We start from the raw sequence: 20,120 nt of genomic DNA, 5'->3' as shown, positions 1-20,120 counted from the left end.
AACAGAACATTTTCAAATGGCCCAAACGAAGGTGGGTGTGTAGATAAGATACAAAGGACGTTTGCAAATCTGCAAATGGCAATTTTATTTCCATTTCAGGGAAACCCTGATTCATTAGCCATTCTCCTTAATTAATTAGTTAACGCTAGTGTAGAGCTTTGAAGATATAAAACTTAATGCAAGGAGGAGGACTATCATGCCTGTTACTAGCACAAAGCTCACGTGGACCCTGCTTCTACCCGTCACTGCTGCAGCCCCCGTCCCACCGCTTTGCAGGAGACCGAAGTGATGCAGAACCCATCATTTATTTGTAAATCTGTAAGTGTCCTGCATAGGGGGAAGGAGGGATCATGCGGTGGGAGATGCTGCCGTTCCACCTTGTCTCATTAGCGGGGGCTCAGCCCAGCATCACCAGCAGAGCTTGGCCAGTGTCCGCTGGGCTCCCCAGAACATCCCGCACCAATTTGGGGCTGGATCCATCCCAGTTACCTTTGGGCCCTGCCGGCCCGGGTAGCCGGGCAGTCCTGGCACGCCGAGCTTGCCCTGAAACACAAAGAAAAGTGCGTTAGCACGGGCAACAGAGACCTTGGGAGCAGCTTCAGCAGAAAGGGGAGATGCCAAGTGCAGAGAAGTCAAGAACAGAGCAGACGTGACATGGGTGGAATAAAGCTGTTGGGGCACCGGGACCATCCTCTGCCCTCCCCGGGGGAAGCCCAGTGGGGTTGATGCAGCGTGAGCCCTGTAAACATGTTGGGGACCTAGTGAGGAATGGTTATTTTTTGCTACCTTTTTTTTTTTTCTTTCTTTTTCAGCTGGATACATCTAGAAATTAGACTGGAGTCCATGACACTTTCAATTTCCCCATTTTTTCCCTCTGGTCTTTTTTTTTTTTTTTTTTTTAAGACATTGTACCCAAGCAGATAACCCCAAAGAGACCAATGTTTCAACACGCTCAAATCACACCACAGAAGTAAAACCATCTCCCCTGGACTTCGCGTTCAGCAACTCAGGCCAGACTTCAAACAAAGCTCCTGCAGCTCCTCTTCATCACTCTGCCCTAAAATCGCCCCCCACCCCATGCTGGGCACTGTCCCAGCCACCCACCTGAGACACACAAAGAAAAGTGGGTTTTCCTGTAAAACCTCCCTGGGTGATTCCATCCTTGACTCACCTTCTCTCCAGCAGGACCAAGAGGGCCGGGATCTCCATTGGGGCCAGAGCGACCTTTGGGACCTTCAGGACCATCCTCACCTCGGGGACCGGGAGGTCCAATTTCCCCCTGTTGACCACAAGAAAAGCATTGATGGGGCAGGCAGGTCCCAGACCCCTTGTTTATTGACAGCAACACCCTCAGGGCTGCAATCAGATATTCCACGGAGCTGCTAAAGCAACTCTTGGAGAAAGCTGGTCTTCACCAAGAGCCCCAGATGAGACTGTCATACATTAAATTGCAGAGTGTTATTAGAGCACCGAGCTTTCATTCACACAGCCTGGTCATTATCTCCCACAACAGCATCTTTTCCCGTGGCCCAATTATCCCATCTACACACGGCGCCTCTCCACCACAACAGCCTTCATTAGCTCTGATTGCAACCAAGCCTTTTAGCCACCTCCCGGTTCCCAAATCACAGTCTGATGCGCAAGCAAAACCTGGGAAGTGTTTAATTGAGGGTTAAACTGGGTAACTGGAGAAGAAAGACTGGGCTGGAGCTTTTGTGCTGAAAATCATTAGGAAATCTGAGAGCGGAGAGGACCGAGCTATTAACGTGAATTGTTGTGACAACTGCAGGTTTTGGCACACAAAACAACAGTTGTCATTTTGTCACGCACGGTAACAGGAGAAGCTTCCAGGCTGCGAACACAGGCAGCCTTCTTCTCGCTCACCAAGAGCTGGATGGACACAGATTTATCCGCGAGGCTCTCGAGTGCCCCTTGCCCTTTCAGAGCCCATCGCAAAACACAAAGAGCTCGCTGGTGGGAACTGGAGTCACGAGCTTTGTTTGAAGGAGCTTATGTCTGTCTGACAGGAGCCACCTCCCCGGGATGCCACCTTCGGTCCTTCTTCCTTGGTGGGAAGCGGGGGCTGGGGAAGTTTCCAATTATGTTAACTGTTTAATTACACAGTTAAACACCAGGAGAAATGGAGCATTTCATTTCCGCTTTTACAAGCCTTCACGCAAGGCATTCATTTTTACTTTAAACATGGGGATGAACACCAGCAGAGCTTTCTTGATCCCTCGGAGAGCTTCAGAGCTCAGGGGAGACACCAAGCCCCAGACGATGCATCACTCAGAGAGGGGACGAGGACAGTTCCCTGTGCGCAAGGGCTGCGGGCAGAGGATGGACAGACTGCAGCCGCTGCCCACATCCAAACATTACCTGTTTTCTCAGGTGTTTCAGTGTGTTCCACTGATTTTAGATGCTTTTGCGACCAGGCAAAGTGTCCTGCTGCCAAAGGGATGAGTCCGATAAAACCGCGCCTCTGGCAGTTTTCACAGCGCTGCTTTTGTTTCTATTAAAGCGTGTTCCCAGTAACTTTACACTTCATGTTGATGGTATGGAAGAACATCAGGCTCAGCAAATGAAGATGCTTACCAGAGCATAAATGTAATATTATGGGGGAAAGAGATACTGGAAATAAATACATGATACAGCTGTATTGTGCACTAATCCTAGCAGTCAAAGAGGCAAGACAGGGCCCTCTATTATTACTCAGTTTTATTTTACCTTCAAGGTAGGACTAGCACATTTCAGGCTTTACAACTGCTGTGCTTGACGTGAACATGAAATTCCCAAGTTCCTGACTCGGGACAGGATGTGCCAGAAGGACTTTGACAAGCGTCTCCCTCCCTGAGCTGCACTTGCATGATAACGCACAGGCTTGAAAGGCAAAGCCCTACCAGATCCCATCGGTCACAGACACTTACCCGGTCTCCTTTGATGCCCATGTCACCTTTGAAGCCAGGGAATCCATCTTCACCCTAAATATCAGAGGGGAAAAAACAGACAGGGTGGATATATGAAAAAATAATTTTAAAAAAGGCTTCTCTAAGCTCACTATATGGCCCCTACCTGGAGGAACAAGATCAGGTCCCCCATTGCCCATCCCATTGGCTTCTGTAAGTCTTTGGTGTGCACAAATGGGCATGAAAACCCAGCCAGGCTGAGGCTACCCACGTCCCCAAAGGATCACAGCAAATATTCCCTACATCCCATCCTGTCTGCGAGTCAAGATCACAAATCTGGCCCAAAGTGAAAAACGACACCTTGCCAGTACTGGAAACCAATTATTTCTGAAGTATAATTGGTTTTATTTGCATGGAGGATGTTTTACACCATGCTTTGAGGCAACCTCTAGGAAAGTGGCAATATTTCTTTCAGCCAAGGTTTAATTGCACAGCTCAAATCAATAATTTATTTTATCCTACAGCACTTCTCTCATAGGCAAAGACGACACAGTTCCCACAAAGACTTCTAAAGTTTGGAAGGTCCCTGCCTGGATTCCCCAGCTAAAAGGACCAGCTTTGCTAAGAAATTGCTGGGGACAGGAACCCAGCCTGCGTCCGCTCCAAAAACAAAGAGGTGATCAGTCCTTGGGGTGCTCGGTCCCTCTGCTCTAAGAGAACACCCCCATGCAGGAGAAAACATCCCGGGGAGCATCCTGAGGGACCAGTCTGCAAAAAACGTTCAGAGGCTGTAGAAAAGTCAGTGCAAACATTCAGTGTTAACTCACCTTTTCACCTTTGGTGCCTTTTAGTCCACGAACACCATCTGCTCCCTTGCAGGGGATAAAACAAGATGTTACAAGGGTATGGGTAAGCTTAAGGGTGAAGAATCATTAATCATGGTGATTTTTGCTTCCTTCGATGTTGACAGGGGTATCTCTGCAAACCGTGATGTTCCGAAACATATTGCTAATAGAACACTGCTTGCAGGAAGCAGAACCTTATCTGCTTGGTGAATGACACACTTTCTCTAGACCTTTCTAATGTGGAACAGTTCCACTTCAGTGGTAAACACACCAGCCAACCATTCCCTAATGCACCACTACATCTCAATGTACAATTTTGCAAGAAATGACAAAGCAGCTTGCTTTGGCTAACTATACCCTGCTTAAATTCTGAAGCCAGAACAGCAAATGGGTTTCTGCTATTGAAAAAAATACACAAGGTGGTTTAAGAGGGCTTAACTTCACCAAGCTGTGTTGGTATCTGCTAGCACAGATCCCTGCAGATTCATTGGACCTTTGGGATGCACCTGAACTAATACATCTTGATAGGAATAATAGCCAGAGCTGAATGGGGAAAAAAGTACCCACCGCCTTCTTATCAACATGCAAGTGCTGCAGGCAGCAGGAGCGAGGAAAGAGCTGGAACTCAGTCCGGTGAAAAAGCACATTGCTGAGACGCCCAGGCTTTGTCTAACAAGGTTTTGGATCAGCAACATGAAAAGCTTGCTTTGTTTTAGTAATAGGCTATTTTGTTTTATTAACAGGCCTTGTTAAAGTCTCCACATTCTGGATGAGATTTACTTTGGTTGTAAATTGGAAATGATTGGAATGGGACTGAGCCATGCCTACAAAGAATTAAAAGAGAAATCTCTCCAAAGCGCTGAAGGATGCTAGAGGGGGTTATTGGAAAGAAGAGGACCCTCATGGCCTGCAAGAGGTTGGACGAAGGCTTGCTTGAGCAGTAAATATGGTCAGTGGTGGCCCTAAGCATCCTCATAGGGCATCTGTGCCCGCCAGAGAACTTGAATTGAACAAGCAACACCATGGGCGCTGGTTTTGCATCTTCCTCACCTTGACTCCACGTGGTCCTGGATAACCAATGGGGCCCTGAGGGCCTGGTGGACCCTGGGGTGAAAAAAAAATGCAAACAAGAAAAACACATCAAAAATCAACACAAAGGTGCAGCAATAAGGAGGGTGTGTTTAAAAAAAAAAAAGAACAAAATTAAAAAAAAAAAAAATATATATATACATATATCCCAGGCATCTGGCTGCTTTAGACTAGGTGGAAATGGCAATGGACATCTGAGAATAGCTCAAAATATCACTAAAGAGCTTCAGGAAGATCACCCCGAGCAGGTGCACAGGGCTGAGCCAATGGCATATGATAGGAAAAGAGGAAAAGACAGCAACAACTCGTTAGAAAGGGAATTTATACGTAAGATTGGTGATTTGTGTTTCAGATTAAAGAAAAGAACAAGTTCTCTGAGAGGGAAAGAACATGTTCTGCTGTCTTTCCCCTCCCAAACTATCCTGGTTTTGCTGTAACACAGCAGAACTTGTGATGATGATCAGAGAGAGGAGTTATTGCTTGAGGCACAAGCTTTGGGTGATGTCCTTTGGCCTCAGCTGTAGGAGAAGGGATGCTCACAAAGCTCCTTTCTGGCACCAAAAGCTGCAAATCCCTGGAGACACCAGGAACTGCGCTGGACACGGCGCCTGATACGTGCCCTGCAAAAACCGCCCTTCCCACTCTCGCTGGAACACTGTCTTACACCTGCACATAAATCATATTCTTTATTGAACCCCGTTGGCTTTTATTTTGCCAATTCCCTAACTAAACAAAAATCCTTCCACTTCTCCCAGCCTGAGACAGACAATTTTTTCCAGCCTGACAGCCAGACGGAGCCAACGGGTTCAGCAGCATCCTGGACCTCGCGTGAGCATCAGCTGGAGACCTGCAGCATCGGCCCTGCTCTGAGATCACCTAAATGTTCACTGAACATCTCCCAGCACGAGGAACACCGGCACAACCACTTACTAGCTTCTCATATTCTGCACAGACCAGCATTTGGATTTTTGGCCTTGTGTGATGCCGGAGGACAAAGAGCTGCAGTCGCGGGTTGTGCTCCATGCAGCATCCGAGCAAAGCTCGAGTGGATGTCCATCAAACTGGACTGCGCTCTAATCAAAGGCTTTCGACAAATGTAATGTTTTTCAACTGAATGCGGCACAGCGGGAAGGCAGATGGTAAATCTCCTGGACAGACGGACGAGTGTATAATTCAAGGACTCTAGCCTCCAGCAATATCCTCAAATATATTGTTAAAGAGGGACTTTGAGGGGGAGGGGAAGAAAAAGGAAGACTAGGAATACAAAAAGAGTTATTTTCTGCATTCCCTATGTCACGAAGGATGTTTTTGTCTGATTAAGAGAAAGCTTCTGTTCACAGTTTCAGTTTTCACGTCCACTGGGCTACGGAGTGCTACTTGACAGGAAAGCTGGGAGGAGTTGAGAAAAGACCAGCCCAAGCACCAGAAAAGGCTCCCAAGCAGATAAAAGTTGGGCTCAGCTTCCAAATTTCAACAGGGCTTGCTTCTTGCCCCCTCCACTGACCCACATCCCCCAGCTGCCTGGCCATCCCCTCATCCCCACCGATATCTGTCTCCATCCAGCGACCGTGACCTTCCCCTCAATGGTGACGAGGGTCTCGTTGACACCTACCTGACTCCCCTTCTCTCCAGGAGGACCTTCCTTGCCAGGGTGACCCTATGAATAAAAGAGACAAAGAGAAGAGGGAAACGGTTTAGTGCACATCTAACGCTTCAGAAGCCAACAAGCTTGCTCAGGCAGCTGTGGTTTATTTGTAAGAGAAGAGTCGCTCTCCAGAAAGCTCTTACTGATACAAGTAGCCTCCCTGAAGCCAACTTGTACGAGTAAGCTTCCCCACCTGGGGTCCTTGGTGGTTTTCTACCTGGTTATTTTACGCTGTTACTTTTCACTAGCCTTTCAGCAGAGAAGCGCAAACCATTTTGCAATATTCTTCCCCTATTAGAACACCTCAGTGAGGTCAGCAGCAAACACCATATAAATTTTGCAGACAGGAAAACAGACAAAATTAGCTCTGTGTGCTAGCAGCCTTGTGGAGATCACGAGATGCCCAGACTGGTCAGAGCCCCTCATTAACTTCCTAATTCCTAGAGTCCATTACAAGATCCCATGACAAATGCTCGGCCAATCTGCATCCCCGTCAGACGGCAGCTGGTTGGACACCGGCCAGCATTCCTCTTGGGATTAGATGCTGAATAACTCAACATCCAAGAGCTTCCAACACATTCTCATTCATAGTCCTTTAGAAGGCTTTTGCTGGGGTTGCAGTCAGTAGAAAACAAAAGTGTGAATTGCCTCAGATATAGCTTGGAAGATTAGTGAGAAATGGGGGAAATCTGTGAAAGTAGTTTTTAGTGTTAATTTTCCTACTGTTGGAGACAAAGTGGAGCCAGGATGGAAGGTGACTCTTCGGTTGGCAATGTCAGTACAAAAGCAATAAGCTCCCTACGAGGGCAGTCACTGCACACCCAGGGACCTTTTCTTTTATAATGATGATGAGAACACGTCCAGCTCCTCTAAAGCCACTAAGAACTTCTGCACTCAGTGGTTTCTTTACTTTTAAACTCCCTTCTAAATACACAAATGACTTGCCAGCAATATAACAAGTAAAATCACAAGACTATTTTCCATCAGCAGTCTTCAGAACAGCGATGTCAGGCAAGACAGATTTCATAAAACACACTGGTTTAATAAAGAAACAAAATGACAGCTGTCATTTATACATCAACAAAACGCAGGGGAAAATGCAATCTGCATTTGTTCCTGTGAGTTTAAATGGCACCAAGAGCATCAGTGCACAGAGGGGATCATCCAACCACACTCGCCTTCAGCTCCTGATATCTGCACCCTGGGGGAGGCAAAATCTAAGTGCAGCAAGAGTTCCAAAGCCCTTGTCTGCTCTACACTAAATCACCCCCATTTCCAAAATGCCCATCTCCATTACTGCCGCTAAGATCAAAATCTCAGTTGGCTTTCGCAGCGAGACGCTTCAGGCCCTCGGGGATTTTCAGATGTCTTCCAAGACCAATTTCTATTAAAAGAACCAGCTGGGGGGGGGGTTGTCCTTCGACAGAGCAACCCATATTCTTACAAACCTACAAACTGTCTGTACACTGCGTGGTTACCCATGGCAAATGACTATGTCCACGCACACCCACAGGTGCTCAGCTTTGTAGGTCTCACAGCCTTCAGTCTGTACAAAAATAGACCTGGCATCTTCTCCAGTTCAACTTCCCTGGAGGCTGCTGTAGGAATTTCACATCGAAAGCTGCAGCCTTAGAGACGTTCTGGGCTTTGCTTTAGCTGCTCTGTTGACTCAGCTAACAATTGTACGAATGTTCAAAATGCCCTTCGTAGGAATGATAATCCCAGGGTGGGAAATGTAATTTTTTTTTTTTTTTTTTGGCCATACTCTGCATTTGCATTAGTGGAATGTAACTATTTCCCATTTGTCATTCTTAAAACCAGATGCCTCTGAGGTGTGTAAAAATGAGATCAGGTTGAAAGGCCAAAGATTTTTAAGACCAATTTCCAGAGGAAGGAGCAAATGATGTTTAAAGTAGGATTAGGAAGAAGCTGCAAGAATACGACGCTGACAGGCAATTTCAACCTGTTCTTATCACCGTTCTGCAGCAGTGCCCGGAGGCCCCGAGCAAGACGAGGACCAACCCTGTGCCAGTGCTGCAGGACGAATAAACACACATGAGACCATCCTCACCTCGGTGAGCTGCCAACCTACCTACAACAGAGGGGACAAACAGAAGGAGGGGAAAGAAAGGCCCGAAAAGATGGTGAGAAGTATCTTGTGGTGTGATGCAAGGCTGAGCAAAGCTTGGAGCACGGCCAGGGCTTCTCAAACTCAGACCCTGCAGTCCAGCCAAAACGTGGGCAGGGCGAGCCTGACCTTGCAGGCTCACGGGGTGCACAAGCCCATGGAGCACCCCGGGGTGGGTGGGTGCAGGATCTGGTGCCAAGCAGAGAGCAGGGAGAGGACAACTTACCGGAGGACCATCTGCACCAGGCATGCCAGGAAGACCAGGTTTGCCGAGCGGCCCCTAAAAACAAACAGTAAAAAAATCAACAGCTGCAACGGTCAGTCTCCAGAGCATTGGAGGATAGAGCTTTTCAGACACATTTCTTGCTTTTCCTAGCTGTGAAAGGCTTCAGAGAGGTCATTCTGTTGGAAAAGCTGCCATGACTTGTAGGAGTCTCCTTATTTCTCTGGGCAGAATCTCCCAGCACCCTGGGATGCTGCCAGCATCTCACACAGACACGATACAGCAATGAGAGCTCAACAGGAGCCGGTGGGACACGAAGCATCGAGCTGCTGTCCTGCGAAAGGGCACGATGCTGCACACGTGTGTAAGCACAGGCTGGAGGATATCAAACTGTGGGGCTCACTGGACCAAGAGATGCCCATTCTTTGGTGACAAACGACAAGGAGATTCACTTGCAAAGGACGAGTGGAGCTGCTCCAATTGACTGCGCGTGCTCCTTTAACACTGTTCAATAATTACCTTTTTAATTAAGCAACCCCCTGATTTCTCACACCTCCAGGGAGTGCCACGGCTACTGTGTGACTCAGCACTGAAAGCAGAGAGCCCTTTATCTGGCAGAACTGCTAATGGGCTCGTTTGCAGGAGAATTATCGATAATTGGGGTCCACAGCACGCTGTCAAGGCAAGAGGGCGATTCTCTTGGGACACATGCTGTGTCCTTACCCACCGGGAGCTGAGCAAACCCCAGGTGAATTACTCCTCTGTAGGCAAAACTGTTCCCCTTGTTTAAATCCTGACGGTCCCAGGGCTGGCTGGGGGAAACAGAGGCCAGAACCTGCCCCACGTCAACAGCAAGGGCAGGGAGGGGGCAGAGGGAGCCAAATCCTCCAGCTCTTCCCATTACCATCCCGCTCAGACTTCCAGGCATTTAGCCCACACAAAAAAAGACAATTTTCAGTCCTCTCCTAATGCTTTACCATAGGCTGCCTTCAAAATGTTTCTCTTAAGAGGGGAAATGAATGCAAATATTATGAATTAGAGGTAAACTGTGCTTTCTTGTCTCTCTTCTGTCTGGAATGAGAGGCATTAGACTTTCATAGACACGGCTGCAAACAGATGTTGCATATGGGGCAAAGGAGCAGCTGAAGTAGCAAACGCATATTAATGGCAACAGTTGTCTTAAGTCAGTATTTAAACGTACTTTTTCTCCTGGGGGACCGATTGCGCCTTGTGGACCTGGAAGACCCTGCGAAAAGAAAAAAACTAAGGTCATTAAGTAACAAGTTATTCCTTCCAAACACATTTTGGCAGCACCTCGCATGAGCATCATTCTAGTGCCTGCAATGGCTGGGGATTTCCCCAGCTCCATTCATTCTCAAAATGCCTCGCAAGAGACGATAAAATTTCATTTTTGCGCTGCATGCCCCCTCTGGAGAGCTGCACCGCTCCGCCGTGTGCAGCCAGGCTCATCCCCAGGATGGAAACAGAGATGCTCGGAGGAGCGAGACTTGCTGAGAACCGTGGAGAAAGCTGACAGCAAGGCTCGCACATCTGTATTTCCCATCGGGCTCCAGAGCAACCTGACCGTGGGATGCTAAAAATCAGACATGAGCCACAAGATGAGACTCGGCCGAAGAGACTGCTGGGACTTGGGTTTGGCTTCACATCACAGCAGCAAAACCCAGGTGAGAACCGGAGGGATCTGAAACCCAGAAGCATCTTCAGAAAGATTTCAGGCCAGTGATGTATCATCATGCCAGTTCCCAGCAAATCTCAATATTGCTGGTCCATGTCTCCACGGGGGAGCAAAGCTTGTTCAAAATTATCATTCCTTTTTCCTACCCATCGGAAAATGAGTTTTCCTCTTACCTGAGCACCTGGGTTACCCTGCTGTCCTGGGGGACCCGGCTCGCCCTGGGGACCCTGCGAGGAGACAAGGGCAGAGCTGAAGGCTGGAAAGGTGAGACCCTCCTGCAGCATCTCGACACCTTCTCTAACCCACCGCCGGTACCCGAGAGCTCCTGGGAAAGGGAAACAGCTGCTCTCCGCGGTGGGATAGGGAGGGTGAAGTGATTTTAGGGCACAACTCAGTTCTCTGCATGGCCATGCAGCCTAGAGGAGCTGAGCTGGGCTTTAACACAACCTGGCTTTGCATTGGGCTCTTCCACAGGGAGCCCATTGCAGCTGATTAGTACAGAGTATGAGGCACATACAGGATTTTTTTTTTTTCCTCTCAGTTAAATTACTATATTTTGATATTCATTAGGACAACACACATCTCGATGAAAATGTTTGATCTTTCATGGGGAAATAATGTGTAATTCCATCAGAAATTATAATAAATTAACATCCATTTGCTGTAGGAAGATACTCTCTGTGGTTTTCACAGGCTCTGATAGGAATCTGGACCGAGCTAAAAAGCAATTAGCAAATCTAATTTAATAGAGTACATTTTACATTTTGCTCTATATAATATCTGAACCATCTGTAAAATGTGCAGTGAGAACTTACCACATTCCCCTTGGGACCTGTTTGTCCATCCATACCAGCCACACCCTGAGAAAGGATTTAAAAAACAGCACTAAGAAAACATCTCGTTATTTTGCACCACAAAAGCAGAGAAATTGCCATTAAAAATAACAAAACCTCAGGAGGTACTTTGGACCATGTGGAAGGGGAACAATTTTCTCAAGGTGTTAGGTAAAGCAGTCAATTCCACGAATCCAGCTTACACTCGAAAAAAATCATTTCAGTGTTTTCCCCACCGGTTTAACCTGCCTGTGAGACAGAATCAGCATCAAGTTGAGCAAATCCCGGTTAAGTATCGCAGCTGATCGTCTCCAACAGCGAGCAGGAGCGGAGTAACGAATGAAAAGGAAGGACTGGTCAAATGACCTTGCTCAGGATGTGAATGCATCAATCAACAAGGCAGCGGGTGAAGCCAATGGGGCTGTGCTGCCTCGTGCCAAAATTAGGATTTGACCATAAAAGGCAGCTGGGGTCAAATGCACCCCGAGCTTCTTCATTAAGGGGGTGAACATAGTACATGGTCAAATAGAGATGTTCCCCTGCCACGGTTTTGCTCTGGTGAGGCAACTTATCTGGGTGTAATGACATCCTTGAGCAATATGAGAGAGTTTTGGAGCCGATCCCGAACGCTCGTTAAATTTCAGCAAGACTAGGAGCTCAAAGCGAAGATGTCTTTGTGTCCCAGGAGGGGTTAAGGGCTGCACAGCTCTCACCATTAAATGCTGACCCCTTTAGCTCTAGCAGGAGCCTGGGTTTCAGTTTTTAAGTTCTGGGACTTCAGCGAGCTGCAGTGATTTACGGAGAGAGCCCCTGCATCAGCACTTCCAGCAGCGCACGGCAGATAAGGTGACTGTCTCCCGAATAAAAAACAGCACCTTCTTTACTCAGCTTTCACCCGAAACATGAGCAAACTGCTTTAAAGTCTCACCAGCCCTCAGGCAAAATTTAATAGCAAAGCCACTGTGTTAATAACTCTCATTCTTCCTCGCTCTCATTCTTCCCTTTCGGCCTGAGCGAGGCATTAATATTTACTCAGGTGGGCCAAAGCTTGAGCTGCTGTAAATGGACGTGACACCACTGAAAATGGAGGAGAATATGGACTACGAGCCATAACATTTTTTTGACCACCCCTTCTTTCTGTTGCACAGATGTATAAAATTACGCAGCTGTATCATCTCCTTGAATGACTAACGGGGACAGGTTATTGTGCCTGGAAAGCTGAGGAGGGCAGCAGCGCCCAGAACTCACCGGTGGCCCCGGGGGTCCTGGTGGCCCCTTTGGTCCCAGCAGCCCTCGAGGTCCCTGTTGGGGGAAAGGAACGGGGTTAACATTCCCAGTGACACCCCCAGCGTGGATCGGGGTGAGCTCGCGCACGGCTGAGCGTCGATCTGCCTGGGGAAGGTCGGAGCTGGCACGGCAATGACCTTGTTGGTTTTGCAGTAACAAATTTTACAAACCAGTAAGAGAAACCCTTAAATTATAAATAATATAGGCACAGGCATTTATTCTTTGGATCAGAAGAGGGCAAATTTAAACCGTTTTTTGGGGTTTTTTTTAATTAATTTAATCATATTCTTGGATTACCCTGTAATGCACGTAATGATGCAAAACACTTTGCAGCCAAGTCATTCCAGCTGGGGAGTATTATGAAGAATGACCTGATACCACTAATGGGTCATTAGGGTTAGCATTTCAAAATCTATCCAGATGTAATGTTTATCGTTGATGACCTACAGAACTCCACAAAGCTGAAAAAGGTTTTCAGCCTGCAGCATAAATATATATTTTCAATGGCATTTGGTTCTTAAACCTTAACCAGTCAGGACTTCTGGTATCATGGTGTTTTCTTTCCATTTCTAGCTTTCTCACCAGATTTAACCTTGCATAATATGTCCAGGGACATTGGCAGGATTGGAGCATCACACTGGATGAGCAGAGACACGGCAGGAGAATTGTATTTAATTTGCAAGTTACACCCTGGCACCGTCTCTACCTTGAGCCTTGGGTTTGTAGCAAAAGAGAAGAGATGGGGGGTCTTGGGTGTGCTCAGCTGCAGATCTGAAAGCTCCTCTTTTAAGCGCAAGCTCTTTCTTTAATTAGGGACTGTAGGGGAGCTCTAGGTATTAATAAGGATGGTGCTTGTTCACCATTCAATTGTCCTTGATTGGTAGGTGGTTTTATATGTCTGCCCAAATATTATATATCCCTTTATTATGATGCAGAGAAGACAGAGGAATTAAAATGAAATATGCTACAGGATAAAATAGGAGACATTAAGAACGTGTCTGATCTTGGAGGCTGTGGGATTTTTGATCCTGCAAAAGAAAAGCAGTTTGCAGCACAAACTGGATGCAGGGACCGGGTGGTCTGTCCCAGCCACCGGAGACCTTCGCGGGCAGCAGCTCCGCACGCTGAGCCCCAGCAGAGCAGAAACTCCGCTTGGATCAACTGGCGATGGGAACTGGAAGGAAATGGAGCAGGACGAAGAGAAAGACAATTTTAAATCCCACCACTAGTTTCAGTTACCATTAAATTTGGTAAGACCTTCTTTTGGCTCGGGGCAGAGAAAGAGGCAAACATACAGATTTAAATTGTATATATTTATACCAGAAAGTTTCCTGGAATGCAATTTAAACCTTTCCTCTGGCTATCACAGATATTTTTACTTGTGTTGCTGAAATAAAAATAAACCTCCCTGCATGCATTATCATCAGTTAAGTTCCTCTTTTGGTACTGTGTTACCTGAGCACATAAACGCTTTTAAGAAGTTAATAACCCATAAGTTATTGCTTAGACATGTGCTAAGGAGATAGCTGGGTTGATTAATCTTTTCCAGAAGTTAATCAGACATCTCGTCTATAATTTAGTTCCAGCGAGTCCGTAAATGCCAACCCTTCCCTTTCTCACATGAAGTGTGTCCAACAGTTCCCATCAATTACCCTCGGGCCACCACGCTGGGCCTTAGAACAACAAAATAAGACATTTTGAAAGCAAAGCCGATGGTAAATAATGGAGAGTTAATGTTCTTTTCATAACAAAGGAAATGCATTTTGGATTAAATAAGCAGCCAACAACTGTACTACACACAAAAACCTACGGACAGCCAGAAGCAGAGTTACCATTGCCAATGAAGTAAAAAATACTCGCTATTGGGGAAAAAAAATGCTTTCAGAGTCTCAAATTTGTCAACCCAACTGTTTCTTTTCAGTGGAACGCTCCCTGAAAACATTTCTTTGGGTTGACCAGGAGATTTTTGCTCAACACAACAAGCATCTCCTTTTAACCTTATTGGGACCAGGAACTCCCTCCCTCGCTAGTGCTGGTTCAGCTGCTCCGTGTCAGCAGCACGTGGAGGCCCAAACACTGACAAATTCTGCAGACTGATGAAGTTTTGTGCACTGTGAACAGAATATTGACCCCCCTGAAGTCAGGACAAGTGTCCCCTTGAGCTTAATCCTGCCAGGATTTCATCCGGAGATTTAAACGAGATCATTCACGCTGCACAAAACCAAGCAGGAGGGTGAGCAAACTGCATGGCTAATTGCTGCCATTGCCCGGGCAATAGCAGATAAAACCATTTCTCACTGGAATTTGCCACGAACACTCAAAAAACCTGTATTTCACATACGTTTACCATGCATAATTTCTACCCCAGCCTACTTACCTGAATCCTAAATAACATATCAGAAAGGATACATGCGGAAAGGTATGAGACCAATCTAAGCTAAGCTTCAATTTAAAATTATCAGGTTTAAATTTCAAATGCTAGCCAGGGAGCAATCAAAAATCAATGAAAATTTTGCTCATTAAGGAAAAAAAAAAACAAAAAATAAACCAAACAAAAAAACCCCCAGAAAGCAGAGTTGTTATAGCAAAGATAACTGTCTGAACTGTTCACATGGATCTTCCAGCACGAGAAGCTCAGTCCCTGCAGGACCTCAGGCATCCTGTTTAGCACCAGAAAAACTGCCCCACGGGACCCCTAAACCACTGTTATCATATCAAGACCTTGCCCAAAGCGGTGCTGCTGTAAATCGAGCCAAAGCAGGAGGTACTCACAGGTTCTCCAGGTAAACCTCTGGGTCCAACTTCTCCATCATCTCCCTGCTCAGCAGCAAAGGTGCAGAGAGAGAAGCAGCAAAAGAGACAGAACAAACCAGTTATATTTCAGTCACATCACAGGTGTTTCGTTCTTGTTAAATAATAATCACACAGCAAACCAGCTTCCCTGGAGTAATAAAAGGGTAGCCGTGCAGAAGGAAGACCTCGTAAGCCTGGAGACTAATACTGCGTGTGTAGAATTTACCGAGGATTAGAAATGCTGTAAGGATACTTCATAATTCATGTCGATGTTTACCAAGATGGATTTTGCTAATAGACAAGATATTATAGAAACAATTCAGGGAATGTAAAACAATAACCACAAGATTTAGTACCAAACTGAATGGGAATCCACTGTGGGAGTGCTGCCCTGGGAATGGGATTTACCCAAATTAGGGCTGCTCAGATAAACCAGAGGCAGCAAAGGGGAAATTCTTCACTTCTCTGCTCCCATCTCCTGCTGATGCCCCACTGATTCCTCAAAGTTTTAGACACTGCTTCCCTTGAGTTGCTTTTAAATCAGCCAAAACCTGAGGCTCCCTCTTAGGAAATCAATCCCAGCAGCCAGCCCTTGTAAACCTTCCTCTTCTCCTAAAATTCATGCTCCTCTTCCCAGTTATCCCCTCCGAGCTTTTCTCCTCACACACCTCGACTGGTTTCTTTTTCTCTTTAGGATTAAAGACACTTGCTCTTCCCCCGCAAGATACAGGTTTGGTCTTTTCAACTTCAAAGCACTTTACAGCTCAATTAATTAATCCTCACAACCTCGTGGTGAGGAAGGTGTTATTATCTGTGCTTTACAGAGGAAACAAATAGCCATAGGTGGAAAGAAAACATCGTGGAAGGGGATTAGAGCCTGGGAAATCTGTTCTCACCCCTCCAATTGAACCACATGCTCCTCGCAGCGACAGATTCAGCATTTTCAACCTCTGCTCCTAAACCAGCCGCTCTAGACCTGTCATTGCTAGTTTAAGCTTTGCTAAAGGCCTTCGACTATTGACTAAACGGTGTGGAAGGAGAAGTAAACAATTTAATCTTTGATTCCCAGGTCTGTCTGGAACTTCTGTTCCCCAAGTCCTACTGCAATTTATTGGACCTTGGAAAATTAGAAGTGATAGTTTGCTGACCTAGAGGATGGATGTTTTTCTTTAGGTTTTTTTTCTTTTAACAAAATCTGAGTTTTCTGACCAGATCTTTAAAAACAGAGTCTTCTTTTCGCTTTTATCCCCATCTCTTTGCTCTCCTTCCCTCTCACCGTGGCCACTGCAGCATCCCTGGAACACGAGGACCGGCAGCAGACGACACACCGGTGCTCATGCTCTGGCTCTCTTGCCCTGTCTCTGGCCGATATTGTGTCTGCTTCTTGCGTACAGGAGTTCGTTATGAATTCAAATGATTGCCGAATCCAGAGATAAACTTACCCTCTCCCCATCCTCTCCAGGTGCCCCTGGGGGTCCATGGGGGCCCGGCTCACCCTATAAAGAAATGCAGAAAAAGCTTCAGAGAAGGCAGACAGGCTCTGGCAATGGAAAACATTGGGCGGATATTGATAAACCAAACAACGGGCTTGATTTTTCTGTCTGCACCGTGTGCTGAAGGTGCTTGTACCATCTCGGTTCCCCCTCTGGGCTCAGTCCTTCTCCGCCTGCTCAGGGCTCCAGCACCAACAGACCAACGTCCTCCAGGGGCCAGAGCTCATGGGATTTACTGGTACCAGTTCAGCCAGGGTCTGGGAACTGAGCAGGTGCTGTAGCTCCTTCAGGAGAGAGCTGGGGCTCTGCACACAGTTATTGCTTTACCCAAGGCATGCTGTTCCATTTCTAGCTGATTAAGCATCTCTCTCAGGCACCGTCCTCCCTTTCCTGTGCAGCTTGTAATCACGATGTAATCTCCGCTGTTCAAACACTCCCCTGCCTTACAAAGCAATGGCTGCACTCTCCAGGGAGGGGAGGCATGAACAGCCTGCCAAAATAACACACTTCTGACATTTTTCCCCATTGTTTAATTATAAAGCAAAGAGAAGAATCCCATTATGTTTTTGGCAATTTCCATCCATGACTGCCCTGTCTAAAAGCAGGTTTTGCTTCTTGCTTTATTTTTTAGTCTGCATTTTATTAAAGTGATTTTTTTTTTTCTTCTCCAATTTCAAGCAATCCCAGAAGGTTCTTGCAGCTTCCCAGGATGTGGATGCTGATCCTGGGAGGGATGCTCTAACACCCCATATGCTCTTACTCATCGTCTCCTAACCGGACCATTGTGGCTCATCCCCAGCAATAGGTGCCCTCATCCCAGCATCTCCTCCTGCCAGCGTTTCATTACAGACAGTGGCCAAAAGCCAAGTGCAAGGTAACTTACTCTATTTCCCTTCTCACCAGGCAAACCAGCCAAGCCATCAAACCCTCGGTCACCCTACAAGAAAAAACAGTTTAGTACACATTTCCACCTGCTGTTGAATAACTTCCCAATTTGTTTCCTTTCTGTGTCAAGGAAGGATCAGTTTTCTCCCTCAGACATTAAGCCCTCACCTCCCATCAGACCAGTGATGATTTCAGAGTCACAGATTTAAAAAAGAAAAAAAGCTCAAAGTACTTTTAATTCTTCCCCTCTTCCCTCAGCACCTACAGTTTTAAATGTTTTTTCCATGTGGATTTCAGAGCTTCTCTGGGTGATTTCTCCATTATTTAAAGCATCTCCCTTCTGGACAGGTTCTTCTAGTCCACTTTTTTTTTTTTTTTTTTTTGTTATTCCATAGAATTACAAATGGCAATCCACTGGTAAGCAAATTGGACACTAGCACTCCCACACCTGCCAACAGGTTTCCAAACACGACCTTGAGCTTTACTACAATCCATCCCATACACCCTTTTAACCCTCCTGGACAGTCCAAGGAAACAAATACCTATACAAATAAATTCTGGAAACCGTCTTAATGAAGTCAAGGTCAGAAGACACACCTCTTTTGACCTGAAAACAATGTCATCAGCTGGTAAATTTGGTGACTTCACATGGATGCTTAAGGGTATTGGGAAAGGGGTGTAAGTGGAGAGCTCACGGTGAACCGTGGCAAGCTGCAATAGTTTCTCCTCTCTGAACTTGTGCCCTGTGCCAGTCCCCTGTGTTCTGGGGGTAAACAAGGACAGGAACACACACAAATGGCCTTTTCCCAAAATTCCCAACTCTTTGGACAGGAGAGAAGACACAGGGGAGTTTGCAAGTGGTGGGTGACACCGTCTCCTAACACCCAGGGCAGAAGGCAGCAGGCACCACCCAGCAGATAGAAAAGTCCTTTTTTCTCCGTAAAGAGGTGAAGCCGCTTGTATTTTCACATTCTAATGGCATGTGAAAATAGTACCAGCTCCTCCCTTGCATAAATCCTTTCCCTATTAGCAAGGAAAGGAAAGTCAGTTGCACCTGAGCGGCTCAGAGGACGGACCAGCCTGGCCATGGTGCACCCAGGGCAACCTGCAGCTCTTTCCTTTTGGCATTGCTCTGTCTCTGCTCACAGCAAATCTCCTCCTCCTTTCCAGCGCTGCTCATTATTCTGTTTTCACTTCTTTCCTGGCATCTGCTCCTTTGAGGGCAGTCGACACTCATTAAAGCACTTTACTGGATAAATGATTTGCAGTCTCCTGTCTCTGTATCAAAACTCCCCATCTATTCCAGCTCTAAGTATCTACATAATAAAGTACTTAAACCTTCTAATACATGATTCCCCGAGCAAACTTTCTCTGCATTCAATTTCAGTGGAACAGCTTCTTTCTTGCTTGATAATACCAGCAGATCACAGCTTAATGAAGGGATTTTGTTTCAAATAAAAATAAAGGGCATTAAAATTCCTCGCCACACCTTCTACATTTCCTCACCCAGTTAATAGGTTTTTTTTTTTTTTTGGTAGTTATATTTCAGGACATTTCTAACTGCTCATTCATGTTTGTTTTTCATAATTGGGATTCCAAAGTATTTGTTCTACAACTGCAGCCGAGGGAGCATATTTAATTCTTAAGAGAATCCAGCAATTAAAAAAAATTGCATTAAAAAAAAAAAAAAAGGATTGCTATTCTGCCTTCTAGGTGTGTGTTTAATTTCCCTCTCTTAAACACGGAGCCCGTGATTTCACAGGAGTCGGTGGACCATTTCAACGACCCCCTCCAAGCAAGGTGGGCTCCTTCTGCCAAAGATCCCTCAGTTCACGCCCTGCTAAAAAGCAGATGCAGATCCCAAAAGCACATAAATACGTGGTGCTACCTTTGGTCCTGTCTGGCCTGGCATTCCCCGGGCACCGTCACTGCCAGCTCGTCCCTGCAACAGAGAGAAGCAAAGTCAAATACAAAGGGTAAGGCGGCACCGCAGAGACATCTGCTCTTTGGTCCGCGGCTGAGTGAAGTTTTATTTAAGTCGGAGCTCGGTGGCTGGGGAGCGGCTTCCCTTGGCGAGGGAAAAAAACGCTGGTTTGTTTTTGAAGCAGCATCCCAGGCTCAGCCTGGTGCTAATGAGGGGTGTGAGACAAACGGCAGAGAAAATACTTCACTACATGTGATGCTGGGACACGGTCACTGATTTTAATTTGAAATAATTATCTTCCAGCACATTTGAAGATACGCTAATGACGATGTCTGCAAATTGAAATGAGATAATTTTTTTTTTTTTTTAAGAA

General features: G+C 46.3%; 1 protein-coding gene across 2 annotated transcripts in view; it reads right to left on the bottom strand.

Moving 5' to 3' along the window:
- Positions 1-20,120, bottom strand: part of COL5A1 (collagen type V alpha 1 chain) — a 140,456-nt gene that overhangs the window by 35,614 nt on the left and 84,722 nt on the right. For both annotated transcript variants that reach the window (XM_065648716.1, XM_065648717.1), the window contains exons 17-31: positions 19,712-19,765; positions 17,822-17,875; positions 16,888-16,941; positions 15,425-15,469; positions 12,614-12,667; positions 11,348-11,392; positions 10,706-10,759; positions 10,038-10,082; positions 8,840-8,893; positions 6,453-6,497; positions 4,802-4,855; positions 3,734-3,778; positions 2,928-2,981; positions 1,172-1,279; positions 490-543 (exon numbers count right to left, since the gene is read on the bottom strand). In XM_065648716.1, coding sequence (XP_065504788.1) covers positions 490-543; positions 1,172-1,279; positions 2,928-2,981; positions 3,734-3,778; positions 4,802-4,855; positions 6,453-6,497; positions 8,840-8,893; positions 10,038-10,082; positions 10,706-10,759; positions 11,348-11,392; positions 12,614-12,667; positions 15,425-15,469; positions 16,888-16,941; positions 17,822-17,875; positions 19,712-19,765 — 819 coding nt within the window. The remainder of the gene's footprint in view (positions 1-489; positions 544-1,171; positions 1,280-2,927; positions 2,982-3,733; positions 3,779-4,801; positions 4,856-6,452; positions 6,498-8,839; positions 8,894-10,037; positions 10,083-10,705; positions 10,760-11,347; positions 11,393-12,613; positions 12,668-15,424; positions 15,470-16,887; positions 16,942-17,821; positions 17,876-19,711; positions 19,766-20,120) is intronic.

The sequence above is a fragment of the Caloenas nicobarica genome, chromosome 19, assembly GCF_036013445.1.
Source record: "Caloenas nicobarica isolate bCalNic1 chromosome 19, bCalNic1.hap1, whole genome shotgun sequence".
Classification (NCBI taxonomy): Eukaryota; Metazoa; Chordata; class Aves; order Columbiformes; family Columbidae; genus Caloenas; species Caloenas nicobarica.
This window is presented reverse-complemented; position numbering and strand designations above follow the sequence as displayed.